Source organism: Microcaecilia unicolor, chromosome 1, assembly GCF_901765095.1.
Source record: "Microcaecilia unicolor chromosome 1, aMicUni1.1, whole genome shotgun sequence".
Classification (NCBI taxonomy): Eukaryota; Metazoa; Chordata; class Amphibia; order Gymnophiona; family Siphonopidae; genus Microcaecilia; species Microcaecilia unicolor.
In genome coordinates, this window is record NC_044031.1 from 249,564,264 (window position 1) to 249,585,280 (window position 21,017).

The following is a 21,017-nucleotide window of genomic DNA, read 5'->3' on the forward strand; positions in this document are numbered from 1 at the left end:
TTCCGCCAGTGTTACTATGCTCATACTAGCCCTCTCAAGTCACTTCTTTGGCTCCGTATCCGTTTCCGCATACAGTTCAAACTCCTCTTATTGACCTATAAGTGCATTCACTCTGCAGCTCCTCAGTACCTCTCCACTCTTCTCTCACTATACTCCTCCCCGGGAACTCCGTTCACTGGGTAAATCTCTCCTTCTCTTCCACTGCCAACTCCGGACTCCATTAATTTTATCTTGCAGCACCATATGCCTGGAATAAACTTCCTGAGTCAGTACATCAAGCTCCATCTCTGGCCATCTTCAAATCTAGGCTAAAAGCCCACCTTTTTGATGCTGCTTTTAAATCCTAATCCCTATTCACTTGTATGTTTTATCCTTCCCACCTTATTAATTCCCTTTTCCGTTATGGTCCTCTTTGTCTGTCCTGATTAGATTGTAAGTTCTTTCAAGCACGGACTGTTTCTTCATGTTCAATTGTACAGCACTGTGTACGTCTAGTAGCGCTATAGAAATGATAAGTAGTAGTAGTAGTAAGTAGTATTATGAGTGCTGAGCGTTTGAGCAGATTTGGAACTATAGCTCTCAAACTTGAAAGCTGATGTGTTTGACCATTTAAATTGATTCATTATATTCCTATGGGCATCTTATTTAGTGTGTGCTAATCATCAGTGCACCTTAGTAAAAGGACCCCTATGTAAATAAATAATTGAATATAATGGATTACTCAATTATTTATTTACTAGTAAAAAAAGCCCATTTCTCACTGAAATGAAACGGGCGCTAGTAAGGTAATGACCTTCTGCCATTAATGTTCTCCCCCCTCCACTACCCCTCCCCCCTCGTCTCAGGACCCCCCCCTGTCATCTCAGGACCCCTCCCCCCCTCATCTCAGGACCCCCCCTGTCATTGCAGCACACCCCTCCCCCCTGTTGTTGCAGCACACCCCTCCCCCTCTCTCGTCTCAGAACCCCCCCTCGTCTCAGGACCTCCCCTCTATCCGGGCCCCCCCTCCTCCCATTTCCGCTGGCCAGCGCCTCCCTCCCTCTGTCTCTGTGGCCTCCGACAGCAAGGAGGATGTGTGCGGGTGTCCCAGCCCTTCGTACGTGGCAGCTGCTGTTGAAAACGTTTTACCTCCTGCTCGTCCGGCAACACTGAAGTGCAGCAAGTACAGACACCACTTCTTTCAGCTGTTCCTCTGGTCCCGCCCTCATTTCCTGTTTCCAGAAGGGCGGGACCACAGGAACTGCAGAAACAGAAGCGAAACCACAGAGTTCCCTCGAGGGCAAGGCAGTGATCGGGAGTGCGATTACGAACCCTACGAACACTACACGGCTTCGCTGCCACGTTCGGCTTCAGAACGTTGGAGGTGCGAATTATTATATTAGATAAGGATTGCTAAATATGTATTTTAATTAATGTGTTTATGTTTTTTATATTTATTAGTATTGTATTGCCCCTGAAGCAGCCCTGCCAGGCAAAGCACAGCTGTGTCGGGCACCCTTTTACCTGCATTTTACAATAAAGGTTGTCATTCATCTTCCACCATGTCTGCTTCTTCCATTCTACTGGGACTAGTGGATCGCTTGCCCATCTGTTTTCTAGAACCCTGCAAAATAGAGTGCCATTACCTAGGCAGTTTCCACAGGGACATATCGGCACTTATACATGGACGTGGAGATTTTGCAACTTCCACATATAAGTGCTGGAACTTCTATATCCTATATAGTGGGACCATTCTACAAACCTGTTCCTATAACTTCTGCCAATTAAATAATGAAGCTGCAATTTTTTTCAGTTTGGATACAGAAATAAAATATAGCAGATCAGTGCCCCTGCCCCCACCCCACCACTCAAAATCTGGTATATTTATGCCTCCATCTGCCTGTGAGATGGTGTCCCCCCTCTTCTCAGTCCGCTCTTCTTGCTGGAGATGAGACACTGGTTTAGGGCGCTGATGATAAAGAGGCTTATTTTCAAAGCACTTTGCCTCCCAAAGTTCCATAGAAACATATGGAACTTAGCCTCCCAAAGTGCTTTGAAAATATGCCTCAAAGTGTGCCAAAATCTCAATACAGTATCTATCCCTCTAGGAGTTGAAAGTAGACCAGACTGGGATTTTGGCACCTTTTATCACCAATGCTCTGAGCTAGTGCCTCACCTGGTCCATAGGTTTACTTATTTTTTTTATTTTTTTTGCTAATTTATTATATTGAGTATATAAAAAATAATTTGGTACTGGAAGAAAAAGCAGACAAATATTTTTTACACAAAAGGTATAATACTTAAACAAAAAACAATATAATAGCAATAGTCTTCTTTAGACCGCTATGGTTGGAGAGGGGAGGAGTAAAGAATTGTTCAGGAGAAAACATTGAAAATTAATTAAAGTAAATTATATAGCTTAACACGAACAATCCAGAGCATTTTAAACTATACTCAATCTTAATATCCAGTGGTCACCAACTTCTTGGAGTCTACAAATGTTTTTAAATGGTCAGGATTAAAGAAGACATATTTTATACCTAAAAACTTTACCACACATTTACAGGGATAATTTAGGAAGAGTGAGGCTCCTAATGATACCACATGTCTCCTAATTGCAAGAAAAGCTTTTCTTCTCTCCTGAGTGTTTTGTTACGTCCATAAACATCCATATCCTTTCACCATAAAATAGGGATTGAGAATTCCTGAAGAACAAACATTTAACCGCTTCCAAGTCCTGCTCGAAAATGAAGGAGACTATTTAAGTAGCTCATTCAGAAGTATCTGACATGGATATTTCCAACAACTGAGTTACATCAAGATTTGTTTGTTCTCTTCCACGTTTTTGAGTTATTACTGTAGGATCTACTTCCATTTCTTTCTTTTTTGGAATATAATATATTTTGTTTATTGGTGGGATATGGTCAGAAGAGTATTTCAATATCTCAACTAGATATTTCTTAAATGCCTCTAAAGGAGAAGTCCCCAGAGACTTTGAAAAGTTTATTAGACGCAAATTCAATCTACGGTTGAAATTTTCCATCTGTTCAATTTTTCTGTGGCTATATTGTTTATCCTTAACAGTCATAGTTGAAAATTCTTGTAATTTTTTAACTTCTTGTTTAATCTCTATGATTCTGTTATCTGACTCATTCTTAATCCCATGAATTGATTTAGAAAGACAGTCCACAGTACTCACAAGTGCTGCTATTTCTCCGTTTGACTTGGTGAGCTTGACATCCAGGTGTTGGAGAGCTTCCCATATGCTCTCGAGTGTTACCATCTCCGGTTTTGTTAAAAGTGCTCCTGGCTGCGTTTGGGAAACTTCTCGTCCCAAACCTCCACTGGCACGTCCTCCTTCAGCGCCTCCTTCTTAGGTTCCCTCACCTTCAGCTTCCGCAAGGGGGGTTTCCCGATGAGAGAAGGGGCCAGTGGGCGGAGGTGGAGTATTAGGTTCCGGGGGAGAGAGTGTGACGTTCGGCCCCAAGTCACGGGAATCTCCTCCTCCCGAGACAGCGGGGCTCCTCCCGGTACTTTGCTCTGGCGGTTTCGCGAAAAACCACTCAAAAGAAGATTGCATCGGAGAAGAGGTCCTGGGGGTGGAGGCTACTCCCTTGACTGCTCCTTTACGCTTGGTATGAGGCATGGTAAAGTAAAAGATCTTCCGAATCTCCACGAATAAGTTAAGCGCAAAACCTGCGTGCCGCCATCTTTAACTCCCAGGTTTACTTATTTTATTTATTTATTGGGATTTATTAATTGCCTTTATGAAGAGATTCACCCAAGGTGGTTTACAATTTTGTTAACAGCATAACAATGGTAAAATAACCAAGAATAAACTAAACATAATAAATGAGGTAAACTTGAAAACAGTAAATTGAAACCTAATAATAAAACTATCATGAAACAGTATAAAAAATATACACATTTGATAGCACTGGAATTCAAATACCAGAGATATAATACAATGTTAGCATAATACTAATGATATACCTAATAAGCATGCATTAAGTTGAGCTGGCCTTGCAGGGGATTAAGGAGATTTACTCCCTTAATCCCTCACATAAATCCCTGCTCAAAAAGAGCACTCTTAAAATCTGTACATGCTTCTGAGCTGGTGAATATCTGTGTATTTCCTTTGTAAGAAGGGGAATACATGTCCAAATTTTTGACCCATTCATATCACACTCTCTGGGGCATCTACACATTTAAATAGAGGCTTTCTGAAATGGTCATTTACACATGTAGCCAATATACATGTGTAAATGCCGCCTCTATCAATATTGCTTTATTTACAGGCTCAGTTCTTGCTGGTAATGTAAATCTTACCTTTTTCAAACTTGCAGCACCTGTACCAGACCGGATAGCCTCCATTAAGGCTTCTCGAGCATTCACTGGGTCATTTCTGGGAGTCAAAGAATACTTAGGCGCTTTAACTGATGCACTGGGAGGGGGAGGAGGAGGTGGCAACAGAATAGGACATTGTTTAGCCTGAGTCTTCTCCTCTCCCTGAAGTAACGATTCAGAAGTCCTAATGCTGTGGAGCTCTTCAGAAGCTGAAGATGATATCTATCAAGGGCACAGTAAAAAAAGAACAGACCAAAATTAATGCTCACAGAATAAAATATATTTTGAATTCCTTTCCCCAAAATCAGTTAGCATTTTTTTGTGGTAATAAAAATTAAAGAAAGAACGAATAGTAAAAGTCTGTTGATTTAGTGCTTTAAACATCTGTTTCTACTCCCTCACATCACTCAGCCGAAGAGATTACTAGAGCAAGCATTTGGCATTGAATGATTCTTGGAAGTACAGTCATCATTTACTTGGGAACTAAGGATTCTTGTAACTCTTCTCTGGCATACAGAGCAACAAACTGAACTGGTATTATTTTGGGCAAAACTATTCAGCAGCCAAAGGTATTTCCCTTGGCTTCCATGCACTCTAGAATCATGTTCCTTGGCTATTTTGAGTGATGGAACAAATTATTTCTTTGGAGAAGGGATCTTAAAAGATTGAAAGCTTGCATCTTTAAGTCCGAAAGACATCAAATCTTGTGTACCAGGAGGAATGTTCTGGGTCCCTGGTACAGAGATAAGTCACTCAGAAAAAGCTGTGGGATGGTCTTAACTTCAGGAGCTCCCAGAATTCGGAGGGAAATATAAAGTATTGGAAGGGCACAGTGCTCTTCTTACCAAGCAGCCTGCCTGGAAAATTCAAAGAGAAAAGTGGTTTTGGGTGGGGGGGTATAAAGGCAACACATCTTAACTACAAAGGAGACCCATAACCCAAAGGCCTATTCCGCTTCAGTTGAACCCATACTGGTGGGACAGAGAAGGAGAGATTCAAGAGGGATCTACTGGCAAGGAGAAGAGGTCAACTGTTCCACATTCAAGGAAGGAAGGGCATTGTTGGGGAGAGGACTGGTGATGTGGGGACTGAGGACCCCAAAGGATAAGAGTCAGAGGGTCTGCTTATTCCAAGAGTGACATATTGAGCAAGTAGCCAAGGGCACAAGGGGCAAAAGTGTGACATAACCACTGCAACACAGGAAGGAGAGCATCACACTGGTTACAAAGGAAGAGCAGTCTGTCATAAGAAGCCTACAGGATGGATAAGGATGCCTGTGGGGACAGGGACAAGTTCTAGGACTGTGTCACTGCTCATAAGCAAATACGAACCATTTATATGTTATGCTACCTTTCTTATTTGGACTCTTTGTTTATCTGTATTAATTGCACTACTTTTGTATATTTATATGGCTTGTGAGAGCCCAATAAAGGTGTTTTGTTTATATGTACCTGGACTCCTACACTCTGTTTGCTCATCTAACCTATTTCTAGCACAGGTCTTGAGATACTTTTCTCCCCATTCAACTAGGGAACCTTTGACAAAGTGCTGGGCTGTGAGCTGAGTGTGACAGAAAGACGAGTCCAACTTTGCACATCCCTGAGAACAGAACTTTTATTGTCTGTTGTACCTCTGATGTTTGCCCTTACCCCACCAACAGAGGACCAGTTATAATCATAATCTTCATTATCTTGGGACGTCTGACACTTACTGCCCTTAGCTTGACCACACCTCAATAACTAAAATTCAGAGCTGCTAAGACATCAATAATATTAAACAGTAACCTTGAAAAACATCTAATTCAGAATGTTTGTAGTTACAAAAAAAGCCAAACTGCAGCAACATGGAAGAACTATGCTCTCCAATTCAGAAAGTGAAGAAAAATTTAATTTAAAGGTATATACCAATGTAATTGTTACAAATCTACTACTACCAGTCCCTCATACTTTGTCTTCCTGCTTTTCTTCTGCATACGTCACAATTCTTAATCACTCTTCATCTCCTATGTTCCACAAATTTCTTTCTCAATAGTATATCCTTAATGTACGCGTCACCTTCCTTTTCCACTTCCTCCACCTTTCAAGATCACTCCCTATGAGCCCTTCCTTTATCTTGTTCTCTTCCTAGTACTACATCTCTCCCCCCCCCCCCCCAACTATCATTGTCCCGATTCTTGTCGCATAACCTACCACCACTCCAACTAATCCATTTTTGCTCCCTTCTAGCTTCTCACTGTTTCACATTTCAGGTTTCTCTAGTACCTGCCATACTTCATTCATAATGAACAAAAAGCCAGGTGGAGGAACACTTGGTCAATATAAACTCAATACTAGCAATATGACTTTGTCACAGTTTATTGAGTGAATACAACACATAAAACCTGATGCCACATTTCGTCACTGCCTCCATCAGAGGTATTCACTTCAAATTTGTGTGCCCAAAACTGTTAGGCAAGTACACACCAATTTTGATAATGGGTTGGACAGATCTTGTGCATTTTGAGCACACATATTTGAGGGGAATTTTAAGACATTTGTTTTATGTGACAGTAATAAGAAAGCTATACTGTTAGTATTGAGTTTATACTGACCAGGTGTTGCTCCAACTGGTCCTTTGTTCATTCTCCATCTATGGTGTTTCTCCTAACCTCTTTGGTACTGTTTCTACTCCGTTCATATCCACTGAGGTTCATCCTGTCTTGTTGGCACTGCATCAAGGTAAGGAATCTGAAACTGTCCCCAAAGGGCTGCTCTATTTTCTAACATACGTAAATGGAAAGATATTGAGTCATATTATTTTATCTGAGGCTTCCAAAGAGTCCGTGCCACTTTATTTCCTGTTGCATTGGGCACTTCTCCCACCCTTTCAAAGCAGCTATGGTGATCAGCAGACACAGGATTTTAGTCCAAGTCACCACAGAAATGTGTGGTACAACATAAACCTCTGGTGACAAAGATGTCTCAAGGTCTGAGAAGAAAAGACCAGCCCTCCTACTTGCTCCTCCAAGGTTGCCTCACCCAGACCAGTTATCACCTCCAGCATTATAGAAAACAGATTCGTATTTATCAGTCCACTCTCTACCATAGAAGCTGAGGCAGAAGGGACATCCTCCAGTCTTGCCTTTTTTTTTTTTTTACCTTTCGAAGTCTTGAGAAACCACCATGAGCTCTAATGGCAGAGAGCAGGGCTGACTGCTCATTCTCGCTCTCAACATATGAAAGATTCTTCTGACTTCCATCTGACATACATTCTGGTTTCTGAAATTGAGCAAGAAAATATGTCAGCATCCACACTGGGCCATTATAATTAATATGAACGTATTTTAAGGTGACCCAAACAGTTCCCTGTATTCTTTGGCAACCTGTGACTTACATGGGAGATGAGAGGGAAGTCCATGTTTAACTGAAATTAATTTTTAAGTACTTTTATTGTAGTTCATTTGCAACTTTCACAGTTAAAGAAAAAGTCAAATGTCTATCCATGTACTAAGACAGCAAGAAATTGCTAAAACTGACTGCCTAATCTGGAGGCTGACTTGGAACGTGGAGGAGGAGGAGAGCTTGGTAGCAGCAGCTGCAGGGAGCTGGTTGGGAGGAGGAGAGCTTTGCTTCCCGGACCATCATGGTTATATCCCCACCCAACATAATCTTCTGCTGCCTACTTTAGCGAGTCTCCATGCCTGTTTTCTTGAGGCTGACTTGGAGCGTGGAGGAGGAGAGCCTGGTAGCAGCAGCTGCTGGGAGTCGACTGAGAGGAGGAGAGCTTTGCTTCCCGGACCATTGTGGCGGTAGCCTTGCCCCCCACCAATGTAATCTTCTGCTGCCTACTTTAACGAGTCTCCCTGCTTGTGGCTGCATGGCCCGTGCAACCTAAGGGGCGCGAGACCAAAGGGGGGGTCAAGCCCCTTTGGTGCCAGTCTGGTGTGGCAGGGGCTCTGTGCATTTTATTTTCTGAAAATGGTGAAGAGGAAAGTAAAAGCAAATGCAGCTTCGACTCCTTCGGCAGTTGTGAGTGACCCTATGGACAAACATCTATTAACTCCGCCCCAGTGAGTACTGTATCCCATCTAAACTCTTCACTCCAGTCTTCTTCAAATTTGGGGCATCTTTTAGCCCCATTGAGAGGGTACCTCCCTCATCCCCTGGAGGTTTACAGGATTTGAGTCTACCTGCTAGTGGAGGGAATGTAAATGAGAAACAGGGCTCTTCTTCGGTTGTTGCTGAGAAGTGGTTACCCATTCTAACACCAATAGCTTTACACGTTGACTCAGCCGGAACATCTGATGTGTCCATTGCTTCTGATCAGGTTGCCCTGAAGGATATTTGGACCTTACTTTCGAATGACAACTTGCTATTGAAGGGAATGACTGATCAGGTGAAGTGGGTAAAGTGGATGGCAGGCTTAAAAAGACAGATGAAACCTGTGGTGTCTTTTCTTCTCAAATAACTTCTTTATAATCCCTAGGAGCAGCAAGGATTAAAGATAATGAATTTTTGGAAAATTCACTAAGAAGCAAAAACCTTAGGTTGTTGAATTTTCCAACAATCCATCTATTGGCTTCAGAGATTTTGTTAAGAATTATCTCAAACAAGTTTTGAACAGGTCAGATGTGGATAATATATTATTTTCTAAATTTTATTATTTATCTAGTTCATCTAGTGATTCAGTACAGGGAAAGCAAGCTGTTAATGATCCCACAATTGCCAATTTGACTCAATTTTTGGAAACTTCTCAGGATGCCATTACTATTGAGCTGCATTGCTTGTTACTTTTGCAACTGGAAAAGACAAACTATTGGTTTTAAAAGCTTATTTTTCTAAGAACAATTTGGTATATTGTGGTCAGAAGATAACTGTTTTTCCTGATGATTCCACAGCTACCCAGCTGAGAAGGAAACAATTTCTTCAGTTAAAACCTAAAGTAGCTATTGGAGCTACTTTCTTTTAGCATTTTCCTTGTAGATGTCTAATTTCTTATCAGAAGGTTAATTAATAAGGAAAGCTGGAAATGTTCCTTATTAATAAATAAATACTGGTAATTAGTTATTTCTTTACTTTTTCCTACTGGGTAGATGGGTAAGGGGGAGTTAAAAATAAGACAGTTATTACCCTACTGAGATTTACATTCTCTTCCAGGTTAAGGTTAGTCTCTCTAATATGGTTTATTGATTATGTTGTTTTCCTTCCATTATGGAAATGATGATATGTTTTCCTTGTAACATATTTTGTTCTTTCCTTTTATTCATTTTCAAAATTTAATAAAATTAACCAATTTTATTATTGGTCTACAGATCTTATGAACTGTCAGACTCCAGTAGAAGGGGGCCTTGGCAATTTCTGTAGGTTAAGTATTCTCCAAACATTTTAAACAAACTCTTATGCAGAGAGAACCATACAAGATGGACAAAGAGCAATCAACTATTAGACACCAGCTGTGTACTTCAATAACGAATTGAGGATTCAACAATAAGAACTTTGTCCTGGTGTCTAATAGTCATGCTCTAAAACAAAGAAGGTGGAAAGAATCCTTTGCTTTAAGAAGAAGCTAAAAAAACATACTTTATGATAAATCTATGAGTTTGTAGGTTCAATCTCTCTAGTGCCATATAAAGACATTGATGGTATCAACCTTTTCTCTGTGAAAGAGGTTTATGTTGAAGTGACCAATTTGTAGAATATGTCACAAATAAAGTCTCTACTCCACCTGTATCTTTCGAAGTTTTTCTTTTCCTTCGCCTGTCTGGATGGCTTCCATTAGTGCCCCATGAAGTGTTGTATCTTTTTGTACAGGTTTCTGGACAACAGGTTTGAATTTTTTCTTAGGTCCAAAAATGCTGCTGTTTGAAATAATGTCAGGTTCCATTTTAGTACTTGCAGGCAGTACATCAGGCTTGCTTTCTCTTTCGGACATAACTTGATGGAATAAAGATGTTGAACTAAGCACAGGAGAATGTTTTGGCAAAGTACTTTCCTTATCATCAGGATAATAATTAGCTGAATTTGGAACAAAACAGGGGGGCAGGCTGGATTTGGGGTGAACTGAGGATTCAAGATTGGACTGAGAAGATACATTAACTGCCTTCTTGTATTCTTCTGCAGTACTTAATCGCTTATCAGCTGCATTATGTCCACCACTAAGTTGATAATCTTCTATCCTGTTGGTTTCTCTAGATGATGATTTTGGAATGAACCAATTGACATTCCTCTCAGAGGTGCTAACTAGATTTGTTTCATCTGAAGACTCAACATCTCCATTGCTCTCTTTGCCATTATGACTGTTGAAGGATAAGGTATTCCATTCTCTGTTTCTATAATTGTTAAAATTCTGGTAAGAACCACTAGTTTTATCTTGCTGAGTGTCTGCTACAGTGTATTTTGCCATTATGATACATTTCTTGTTTTTCGGTTCCAAATCAGATTTTAGCTGTGTGACTTCGTAGGTAGTATCCTCTTTACAATAGGTCTCTGTGTTGTTAGGCTTGCTTTCAGTTGGGCTTGTGTATTTTGCAATGGCTGAAGCAACATATTGGCTAGATGTCCTTCTGTAAGGCTTCAGAAATGACAGATCTCCCCTATTGTTATTTATGCCAGGGGCAGTATATGGTTTCATTTGAGGCAGTGTCACTAGTAAGGGTGGTTTGCTTTCTTCATATTCTGAATGCCTTTCACTTGCCTGGCAAGTATTTCTGTGGAACTGCACACTTTTCCTGTGCAATAAGAAATCTGATTTAATGTCACTTTCTTTATTTTGTGGTTTACTGCATACGGTAGCCATTGAATTTTTAGCAGCCTGTTCCACGGTATCTTCAGTTTGCTTGTCCACAGAAGTTGACCTCCAGAATTCTTTTGCTCTTCTGACTAGTGATCCCTCAGATTCACTATCTGTAACAGTATATGATGTATCCTTCTTTTTATTAGAGGTATATGGACTTATCAGGTTTCCCAGTTCATCAATCTTGATGGCACTAGCTGAAAGAGAGGCTCCTCTGTCATACTGTTTTACACCAGGTTTTGGAGGGACAACTTTGAAGGTTGTCAGACCTACTTTTGGTTCATAGCTTGATGATGTATTGTGAACATGTGGCAACCAAGAAGTTGGCAAAGTAGGTTCTGTTGTTAGAGGAACATCATTTTCACAAGATATACGTCTGGTTTCCGAATCTGCTTTGCTTCTGTTTTGTGATCTTTGCTTGTCCTCGGGTCTAGAAAAGCAATCTGTATCTGCGTGTTCCATCTTTGCTTCAGCAATAAAAACTGCTTGGAATTTCTCTTCATCATAACCAATGCCATTTTCATAAGTAGGATAAGATATTACTGCCTTACTATCCTTTTTATTTGTAAGCGAGGATGAATAAAATTCCAACATGCCTTCATTCTGACTTAGACTTCTGGAGGTAGGTTTATGTTCTGTTGACTCATATGTTGGGTTTTCATCTGAAAGTAAGGATTTGTAATCCACAGACACTTCTCTAGAAGCACCTGCATTATTATTATTTGTATCTGTAACTTTTTCTAAGCTTCTTGTGCTTTCTTCTCTATTATCTCCTGCTGTAGATGCATTCTCTGCATTTCCTGTTGGACTGCAGCTATAAGCATCAGAAACCACGTCTATAATTGTTACTGGAACTGCAAGTGCAATGTCATCATCAGATTCGGCATCATATTCATAAGGGCTAGATATTTCCGCCAGATGACTAGATTCAGAATAGCTTTGGGTTTTGCAGTTGACATCAGCTTCATCTACAAAACATTTTTAAAGCAGTAAAAATTTTAAAATATGTGAAAATGCAAAGGGTATCATCAGTTTTAGCATCTGAACCAATCTCTATGTATATATAAGCTTTCATTTTATAGTAAACATGATGTGCTCAGCTGAGTCACTGTAGGGTCTTTTTACAAGGGCACGCTAGCGTTTTTAGCGCTCACTAAATATAAGCATACGTTAAACGTTAGAGACACCCATATATTTTTATGGGTGTCTCTAGTGTTTAGTGCATGCTAATTATTAGCGGGCACTAAAACCACTAGTGCACCTTTGTAAAAGGACACATGTATCTTTTGAGACACATGGCTTGTCATGCACATTTAGCGAATGCTACATACCTGTAGAAGGTATTCTCCGAGGACAGCAGGCTGATTGTTCTCACTGATGGGTGACGTCCACGGCAGCCCCTCCAATCGGAAACTTCACTAGCAAAGTCCTTTGCTAGCCCTCGCGCGCCCGCGCGCACCGCGCATGCGCGGCCGTCTTCCCGCCCGAAACCGGCTCGAGCCGGCCAGTCCAGTATGTAGCAAGACAATACACTTCAAGGGAAGACACAACTCCAAAGGGGAGGCGGGCGGGTTTGTGAGAACAATCAGCCTGCTGTCCTCGGAGAATACCTTCTACAGGTATGTAGCATTCGCTTTCTCCGAGGACAAGCAGGCTGCTTGTTCTCACTGATGGGGTATCCCTAGCCCCCAGGCTCACTCAAAACAACAACATTGGTCAACTGGGCCTCGCAACGGCGAGGACATAACTGAGATTGACCTAAAAAATTTACCAACTAACTGAGAGTGTAGCCTGGAACAGAACAAACAGGGCCCTCGGGGGGTGGAGTTGGATCCTAAAGCCCAAACAGGTTCTGAAGAACTGACTGCCCGAACCGACTGTCACGTCGGGTATCCTGCTGCAGGCAGTAATGAGATGTGAATGTGTGGACAGATGACCACGTCGCAGCTTTGCAAATTTCCTCCATGGTGGCTGACTTCAAGTGGGCTACCGACGCTGCCATGGCTCTAACATTATGAGCCGTGACATGACCCTCAAGAGCCAGCCCAGCCTGGGCGTAAGTGAAGGAAATGCAATCTGCTAGCCAATTGGATATGGTGCGTTTCCCTACAGCCACTCCCCTCTTGTTGGGATCAAAAGAAACAAACAATTGGGCGGACTGTCTGTGGGGCTGTGTCCGCTCCAGATAGAAGGCCAATGCTCTCTTGCAGTCCAATGTGTGCAGCTGACGTTCAGCAGGGCAGGAATGAGGACGGGGAAAGAATGTTGGCAAGACAATTGACTGGTTCAGATGGAACTCCGACACAACCTTTGGCAGAAACTTAGGGTGAGTGCGGAGGACTACTCTGTTGTGATGAAATTTGGTGTAAGGGGCCTGGGCTACCAGGGCCTGAAGCTCACTGACTCTACGAGCCGAGGTAACTGCCACCAAGAAAATGACCTTCCAGGTCAAGTACTTCGGATGGCAGGAATTCAGTGGCTCGAAAGGAGGTTTCATCAGCTGGGTGAGAACGACATTGAGATCCCATGACACTGTAGGAGGCTTGACAGGGGGCTTTGACAAAAGCAAACCTCTCATGAAGCGAACAACTAAAGGCTGTCCTGAGATCGGCTTACCTTCCACTTGGTAATGGTATGCACTGATTGCACTAAGGTGAACCCTTACGGAGTTGGTCTTCAGACCAGACTCAGACAAGTGGAGAAGGTATTCAAGCAGGGTCTGTGTAGGACAAGAGCGAGGATCTAGGGCCTTGCTGTCACACCAGACGGCAAACCTCCTCCAATGGAAGAAGTAACTTCTCTTAGTGGAGTCTTTCCTGGAAGCAAGCAAGATGCGGGAGACACCCTCTGGCAGACCCAAAGAGGCAAAGTCTACGCCCTCAACATCCAGGCCGTGAGAGCCAGGGACTGGAGGTTGGGATGCAGAAGAGCCCCTTCGTCCTGCGTGATGAGGGTCGGAAAACACTCCAATCTCCACGGTTCTTCGGAGGATAACTCCAGAAGAAGAGGGAACCAGATCTGACGCGGCCAAAAGGGAGCAATCAGAATCATGGTGCCTCGGTCTTGCTTGAGTTTCAACAAAGTCTTCCCCACCAGAGGGATGGGAGGATAAGCATACAGCAGACCTTCCCCCCAATCCAGGAGGAAGGCATCCGACGCCAGTCTGCCGTGGGCCTGAAGCCTGGAACAGAACTGAGGGACCTTGTGGTTCACTTGAGATGCGAAGAGATCCACCAGGGGGGTGCCCCACGCCTGGAAGATCTGTCGCACCACACGGGAATTGAGCGACCACTCGTGAGGTTGCATAATCCTGCTCAACCTGTCGGCCAGACTGTTGTTTACGCCTGCCAGATATGTGGCTTGGAGCACCATGCCTTGACGGCGAGCCCAGAGCCACATGCTGACGGCTTCCTGACACAGGGGGCGAGATCCGGTGCCCCCCTGCTTGTTGACATAGTACATGGCAACCTGATTGTCTGTCTGAATTTGGATAATTTGGTGGGACAGCCGATCTCTGAAAGCCTTCAGAGCGTTCCAGATCGCTCGCAACTCCAGAAGATTGATCTGTAGATCGCTTTCTTGGAGGGACCACCTTCCTTGGGTGTGAAGCCCATCGACATGAGCTCCCCATCCCAGGAGAGACGCATCCGTGGTCAGCACTTTTTGAGGCTGAGGAATTTGGAAGGGACGTCCCAGAGTCAAATTGGAGCAAATCATCCACCAATACAGGGATTCGAGAAAACTCGTGGACAGGTGGATCACGTCCTCTAGACCCCCGGCGGCCTGATACCACTGGGAGGCTAGGGTCCATTGAGCAGATCTCATGTGAAGGCGGGCCATGGGAGTCACATGAACTGTGGAAGCCATGTGGCCCAGCAATCTCAACATCTGCCGAGCTGTGATCTGCTGGGACGCTCGCACCCGCGAGACGAGGGACAACAAGTTGTTGGCCCTCGCCTCTGGGAGATAGGCGCGAGCCGTCCGAGAATCCAGCAGGGCTCCGATGAATTCGAGTTTCTGCACTGGGAGAAGATGGGACTTTGGATAATTTATCACAAACCCCAGTAGCTCCAGGAGGCGAATAGTCATCTGCATGGACTGCAGGGCTCCTGCCTCGGATGTGTTCTTCACCAGCCAATCGTCGAGATATGGGAACACGTGCACTCCCAGCCTGCGAAGTGCCGCTGCTACCACAGCTAGGCACTTTGTGAACACCCTGGGCGCAGAGGCGAGCCCAAAGGGTAGCACACAGTACTGGAAGTGGCGTGCGCCCAGCTGAAATCGCAGATACTGTCTGTGAGCTGGCAGTATCGGGATGTGTGTGTAGGCATCCTTCAAGTCCAGAGAGCATAGCCAATCGTTTTGCTGAATCATGGGGAGAAGGGTGCCCAGGGAAAGCATCCTGAACTTTTCTTTTACGAGATGTTTGTTCAGGGCCCTTAGGTCTAGGATGGGACGCATCCCCCCTGTTTTCTTTTCCACAAGGAAGTACCTGGAATAGAACCCCAGCCCTTCTTGCCCGGGTGGCACGGGCTCGACCGCATTGGCGCTGAGAAGGGCGGAGAGTTCCTCTGCAAGTACCTGCTTGTGCTGGAAGCTGTAGCACTGAGCTCCCGGTGGACAATTTGGAGGTTGAGAGGCCAAATTGAGGGTGTATCCTTGCCGGACTATTTGGAGAACCCACTGATCGGAGGTTATAAGAGGACACCTTTGGTGAAAAGCTTTCAACCTCCCTCCGACAGGCAGGTCGCCCGGCACTGACACTTGGATGTCGGCTATGCTCTGCTGGAGCCAGTCAAAAGCTCGCCCCTTGCTTTTGCTGGGGAGCCGCGGGGCCTTGCTGATTCGCACGCTGCTGACGAGAGCGAGCGCGCTGGGGCTTAGCCTGGGCCGCAGGCTGTCGGGAAGGAGGATTGTACCTACGCTTGCCAGAAGTATAGGGAACAGTCTTCCTTCCCCCGAAAAATCGTCTACCTGTAGAGGTAGAAGCTGAAGGCTGCCGGCGGGCGAACTTGTCGAATGCGGTGTCCCGCTGGTGGAGAGACTCTACCACCTGCTCGACTTTTTCGCCAAAAATGTTATCCGCACGGCAAGGCAAGTCCGTAATCCGCTGCTGGATTCTATTCTCCAGGTCGGCGGCACGAAGCCATGAGAGCCTGCGCATCACCACACCTTGAGCAGCGGCCCTGGACACAACATCAAAAGTGTCATAAACTCCTCTGGCCAGGAATTTTCTGCACGCCTTCAGCTGCCTGACCACCTCCTGAAAAGGCTTGGCTTGCTCAGGGGGAAGAGCATCAACCAAGCCCGCCAACTGCCGCACATTATTCCGCATGTGTATGCTCGTGTAGAGCTGGTAAGACTGGATCTTGGACACGAGCATAGAGGAATGGTAGGCCTTCCTCCCAAAGGAGTCTAAGGTTCTAGCGTCCTTGCCCGGGGGCGCCGAAGCATGTTCCCTAGAACTCTTAGCCTTCTTTAGGGCCAGATCCACAACTCCAGAGTCATGAGGCAACTGAGTGCGCATCAGCTCTGGGTCCCCATGGATCCGGTACTGGGACTCGATCTTCTTGGGAATGTGGGGATTAGTTAATGGCTTGGTCCAGTTCGCAAGCAATGTCTTCTTCAGGACATGGTGCAAGGGAACAGTGGACGCTTCCTTAGGTGGAGAAGGATAGTCCAGGAGCTCAAACATTTCAGCCCTGGGCTCGTCCTCCACAACCACCGGGAAGGGGATGGCCGTAGACATCTCCCGGACAAAGGAGGCAAAAGACAGACTCTCGGGAGGAGAAAGCTGTCTCTCAGGAGAGGGAGTGGGATCAGATGGAAGACCCTCAGACTCCTCGTCAGAGAAATATCTGGGATCTTCCTCTTCCTCCCACGAGGCCTCACCCTCGGTGTCAGACACAAGTTCACGGACCTGTGTCTGCAACCTCGCCCTGCTCGACTCCGTGGAACCCCGTCCACGATGGGGGCGTCGAGAGGTAGACTCCCTCGCCCGCATCGGCGAAGCTCCCTCCGCCGACGTAGTCGGGGAGCCTTCCTGGGAGGTGGCCGCGGTCGGTACCGCACGCGGTACCGACGTCGGGGACCTCAACCTGGGCGATGGGCCAGCCGGCGCCACGCTCGACGGTACCGGTGGCGCAAGCACCGCCGGTACCGGAGGGGTAGGGCGCAACAGCTCTCCCAGAATCTCTGGGAGAACGGCCCGGAGGCTCTCGTTTAGAGCGGCTGCAGAGAAAGGCTGAGAGGTCGATGCAGGCGTCGACGTCAGTACCTGTTCCGGGCGTGGAGGCTGTTCCGGGCTGTCCAGAGCGGAGCGCATCGACACCTCCTGAACAGAGGGTGAGCGGTCCTCTCGGTGCCGATGCCTGCTGGGTGCCGAATCCCTCGGCGACCCAGAGCTCTCGGTGCCGACACGGGGAGGAGACCGGTGTCGATGCTTCTTCGATTTCTTCCGAAGCATGTCACCGGAGCTCCCCGGCACCGACGAGGAGGACGTCGAATCCATCCGTCGCTTCCTCGGGGCCGAGACTGAAGAAGGTCGATCTCGGGGGGGCTGTACCGCAGGAGCCCTCAGGGTAGGCGGAGACCCACCCGAGGGCTCACCGCCACCAGCAGGGGAATGGACAGCCCTCACCTGCACTCCACCCGATGCACCACCGTCCGACGACATCAGCAGACGAGGTCCTGGTACCACCGACGTCGATGCAGCTATCCGATGTCTCGGCGCCGATGCAGAGGCCCGATGCCTCGATGCACTCGATGCAGGGGCGGCCGAGGAAGATGGTCTGGACGCTGACGACGTCGATGCACTCGAAGATCCCGGTGCCGATGCCGACGAAGAGCCCGAGAACAACACGTTCCACTGGGCTAGTCTCGCTACCTGAGTCCGCCTTTGAAGCAGGGAACACAGACTGCAGTTCTGAGGGCGGTGCTCGGCCCCCAGACACTGAAGACACGACGAGTGTCGATCAGTGAGCGAGATAACCCGGGCGCACTGGGTGCACTTCTTGAAGCCGCTGGAAGGCTTCGATGTCATGGGCGGAAAAATCACGCCGGCGAAATCAAAAGCCGAAATGGTGAAATTTGAAGCACCAAATTTAGAGGGAGAAAAAATCTCAACCGAGGCCGAAAAGAGGCCTACCCCGACGACGAAAGAAAACTTACCGGGGCAAAAAAGCTGGAAGTACGGGGAGGATTTACACGAAACCCGGCGGGGGGTTTCCGGAGCACTTCCCGACGAGGACAAAGCTTTCCCGAAGGAAAAAAACAAATTGGACGCGCGAGGTCGACTTTCCGGGGCTCGACACGGCGAAAACACGACCGTACCGAGTGCGGACAAAAGAAGACTGGCCGGCTCGAGCCGGTTTCGGGCGGGAAGACGGCCGCGCATGCGCGGTGCGCGCGGGCGCGCGAGGGCTAGCAAAGGACTTTGCTAGTGAAGTTTCCGATTGGAGGGGCTGCCGTGGACGTCACCCATCAGTGAGAACAAGCAGCCTGCTTGTCCTCGGAGAAAAATGGTTCTACTTGCCCAGACTGGAATGACATTTTCTTTATTGGAAGCATCGTCTCTCATAAAACAGACTAACTTATTATACAGCACAATAATTTAAACGTTGAAAGAAAAAAATATATAAATGAACTCACATTGTTTTGAGTATTGCGCTCCTTCTCAACAAAACCAATTAATACACTGGGGAGTGGGGAGGGGCAGCACCAGGTGCTGGCTACTTCAGTGCGTCAACCTGAGCATGCTATATAGGTAAGTTGTTTATGGCCAAACTTTAGCTGTACAAAATGGGGCAAAATGCGGGGTGGGGGGGCAGGGTTAGAAATTGTACAGATAATGGTGATATTCAAAACTATCCATACAGATTAAGCATTCAAGTGCAAATGCAGAAATAGCAGAAATAACTTTATATGGGTAAATTATCCATATAAGGTTATGCTGGCATATTTAGCATTCAGACTTACATGTTTTTCTTAACTGAAAATATGCACAAATAAGTTACTGGCATATCTTTAAGTGGTCACCAGACTAATAAATATAGCTATCTGACTGTCTTGTGTGTTTTTCACCCACCTCCTGATTCTTCATCAAGTTCTGCCAAAGTCTCCTGAAACTGAGCAGTTATAAACATGTCTTCATCTCCATTCTTCACCAACATCAGCTCATCATCTCTGCTGAATGGAAAAGATACATTAGTCTCCTTTGTTGGCTACTTTAAGGTCTAATTTTAGTCTATGGAGACATGCACTCTGACATACAATGTGGACTGTTAATGAGGCAGATAGCCCATGTGACAGTTCTTGGGTAAGCTGGGAGCTGGCTGCAGGATGCCCACATTTTATTAATGATCAACATTGTGTATCAATTTGAGTGCTAACCTATAATGTGCGGAAAAAAGAATCTCTGGTTAATTTTGTGTACACAGCTCTGCTATTTACAAGAAAGTTTACTCTAAAATTCAAAGATCTTACAAAAGGGCATAATAATGAGGAAGCTCTAATTACTGTATCTCTGAGGTTTTGTGTGACCGTGAGTATACTTCTTTACATCTCTTATCTTCTTAGGACAGATCCTAATAGAAACATAAAAAAATGTAGGCAGATAAAGACGAAATGACTTATCCAGTATGCCCATCCATGTCATCTACTCTCACTTAGAGATCCTATGTACTTGTCCTGGCCTCTCTTGAATTCAGATACGGTTTTCGTCTCCAGTACTTCCACCGGGATGCTGTTCCATGAATTCACCAACCTTTCCGTGAAGAAGTATTTCAGCAGATTACTTCAGAGTCTATCCCTTTCACCTTCATCTTATGCGCCCTCATTTCAGAACTTCCTTTCAATTGAAAGAGACTCGCCTCCTATGCATTTATGCAGCATAGGCATTTAAATGTCTCTATTATATCTCCTTCTCCCGCCTTTCTTCCAAAGAATACATACTGAGATCTTGAAGTCTGTCCTATACACTTTATGACGAAGACCAAGGACCATTTTAGTAGCCGCCTTCTGGACCGACTCCATTTTGTTTATAACTTTTTGAAGGTGCTGTCTCCAGAACTGTATACAATATTCTAAATGAGGACTCACCACAGTCTTACACAGGGACATGATCACCTCCTTTTTCCTACTGGTCATTCCTCTCCCTATGCACACAAGAATCCATCTAGCTTTTGCCATCACCTTTTCTATCTGTTTAGCCACCTTAAGATCATCACATATGATCACACTCAAGTTCCGCTCTTCTTTCGTGCACAAAAGTTCTTCACCCCCTAAACTGTACCATTCCCTCAGATTTTTACAGTCAAAATACATGATCCTGCATTTTTTAGAATTAAATCTAGGCTGCCAAATTCCAGACCATTCCTGTAGCTTCCCTAGGTGCTTCTTCATGCTATCAACACCTTCAGGGATGTCTACCCTACAGCAGATTTTGGTATCATCCGCAAAGAGGCAAAACTTACCACACAGTCCTTCAGCAATATCGCTTACAAAAATGTTAAAAAGAACTGGACCAAGAACTGAACCTTGTGGCACATCACTGGTAATACCCTTTTCCTCAGAATGAGCTCCATTTACCAATACCCTCTGTTGCCTACCCCTCAACTAGTTCCTAACCCAGTCAGTCACTTTAGGGCCCATACCAAGGGCACTCTATTTATTAGTTGTTTATGCGAAACCGTGTCAAAGGCTTTGCTAAAATTTAAATACACCACATCCAGTACCCTCCCTCGATCCAGCTCTATGTTCACCTAATCAAAAAAATTAATCAGATTTGTCTGACAAGACCTGCCTCTAGTGAAACCATGTTGCCTCAGGTCCTGTAATCCACTGGATTCCAAAAACTACTATTCACTGTTTTAACAGCATTTCCATTAATTTCCTTGCTGCAGAAGTCAGACTTACCAGCC

The 21,017-nt window shown here is 45.2% G+C and overlaps 1 protein-coding gene across 3 annotated transcripts in view; it reads right to left on the reverse strand.

Moving 5' to 3' along the window:
- The window catches only part of COBL (cordon-bleu WH2 repeat protein), a 459,548-nt gene that overhangs the window by 14,090 nt on the left and 424,441 nt on the right, over positions 1-21,017 (reverse strand). For 2 of the 3 annotated variants that reach the window (XM_030205461.1, XM_030205468.1), the window contains exons 11-14: positions 19,184-19,284; positions 10,030-12,065; positions 7,464-7,583; positions 4,309-4,548 (exon numbers count right to left, since the gene is read on the reverse strand). In XM_030205461.1, coding sequence (XP_030061321.1) covers positions 4,309-4,548; positions 7,464-7,583; positions 10,030-12,065; positions 19,184-19,284 — 2,497 coding nt within the window. The remainder of the gene's footprint in view (positions 1-4,308; positions 4,549-7,463; positions 7,584-10,029; positions 12,066-19,183; positions 19,285-21,017) is intronic. The other variant, XM_030205475.1, reaches the window with a different exon arrangement.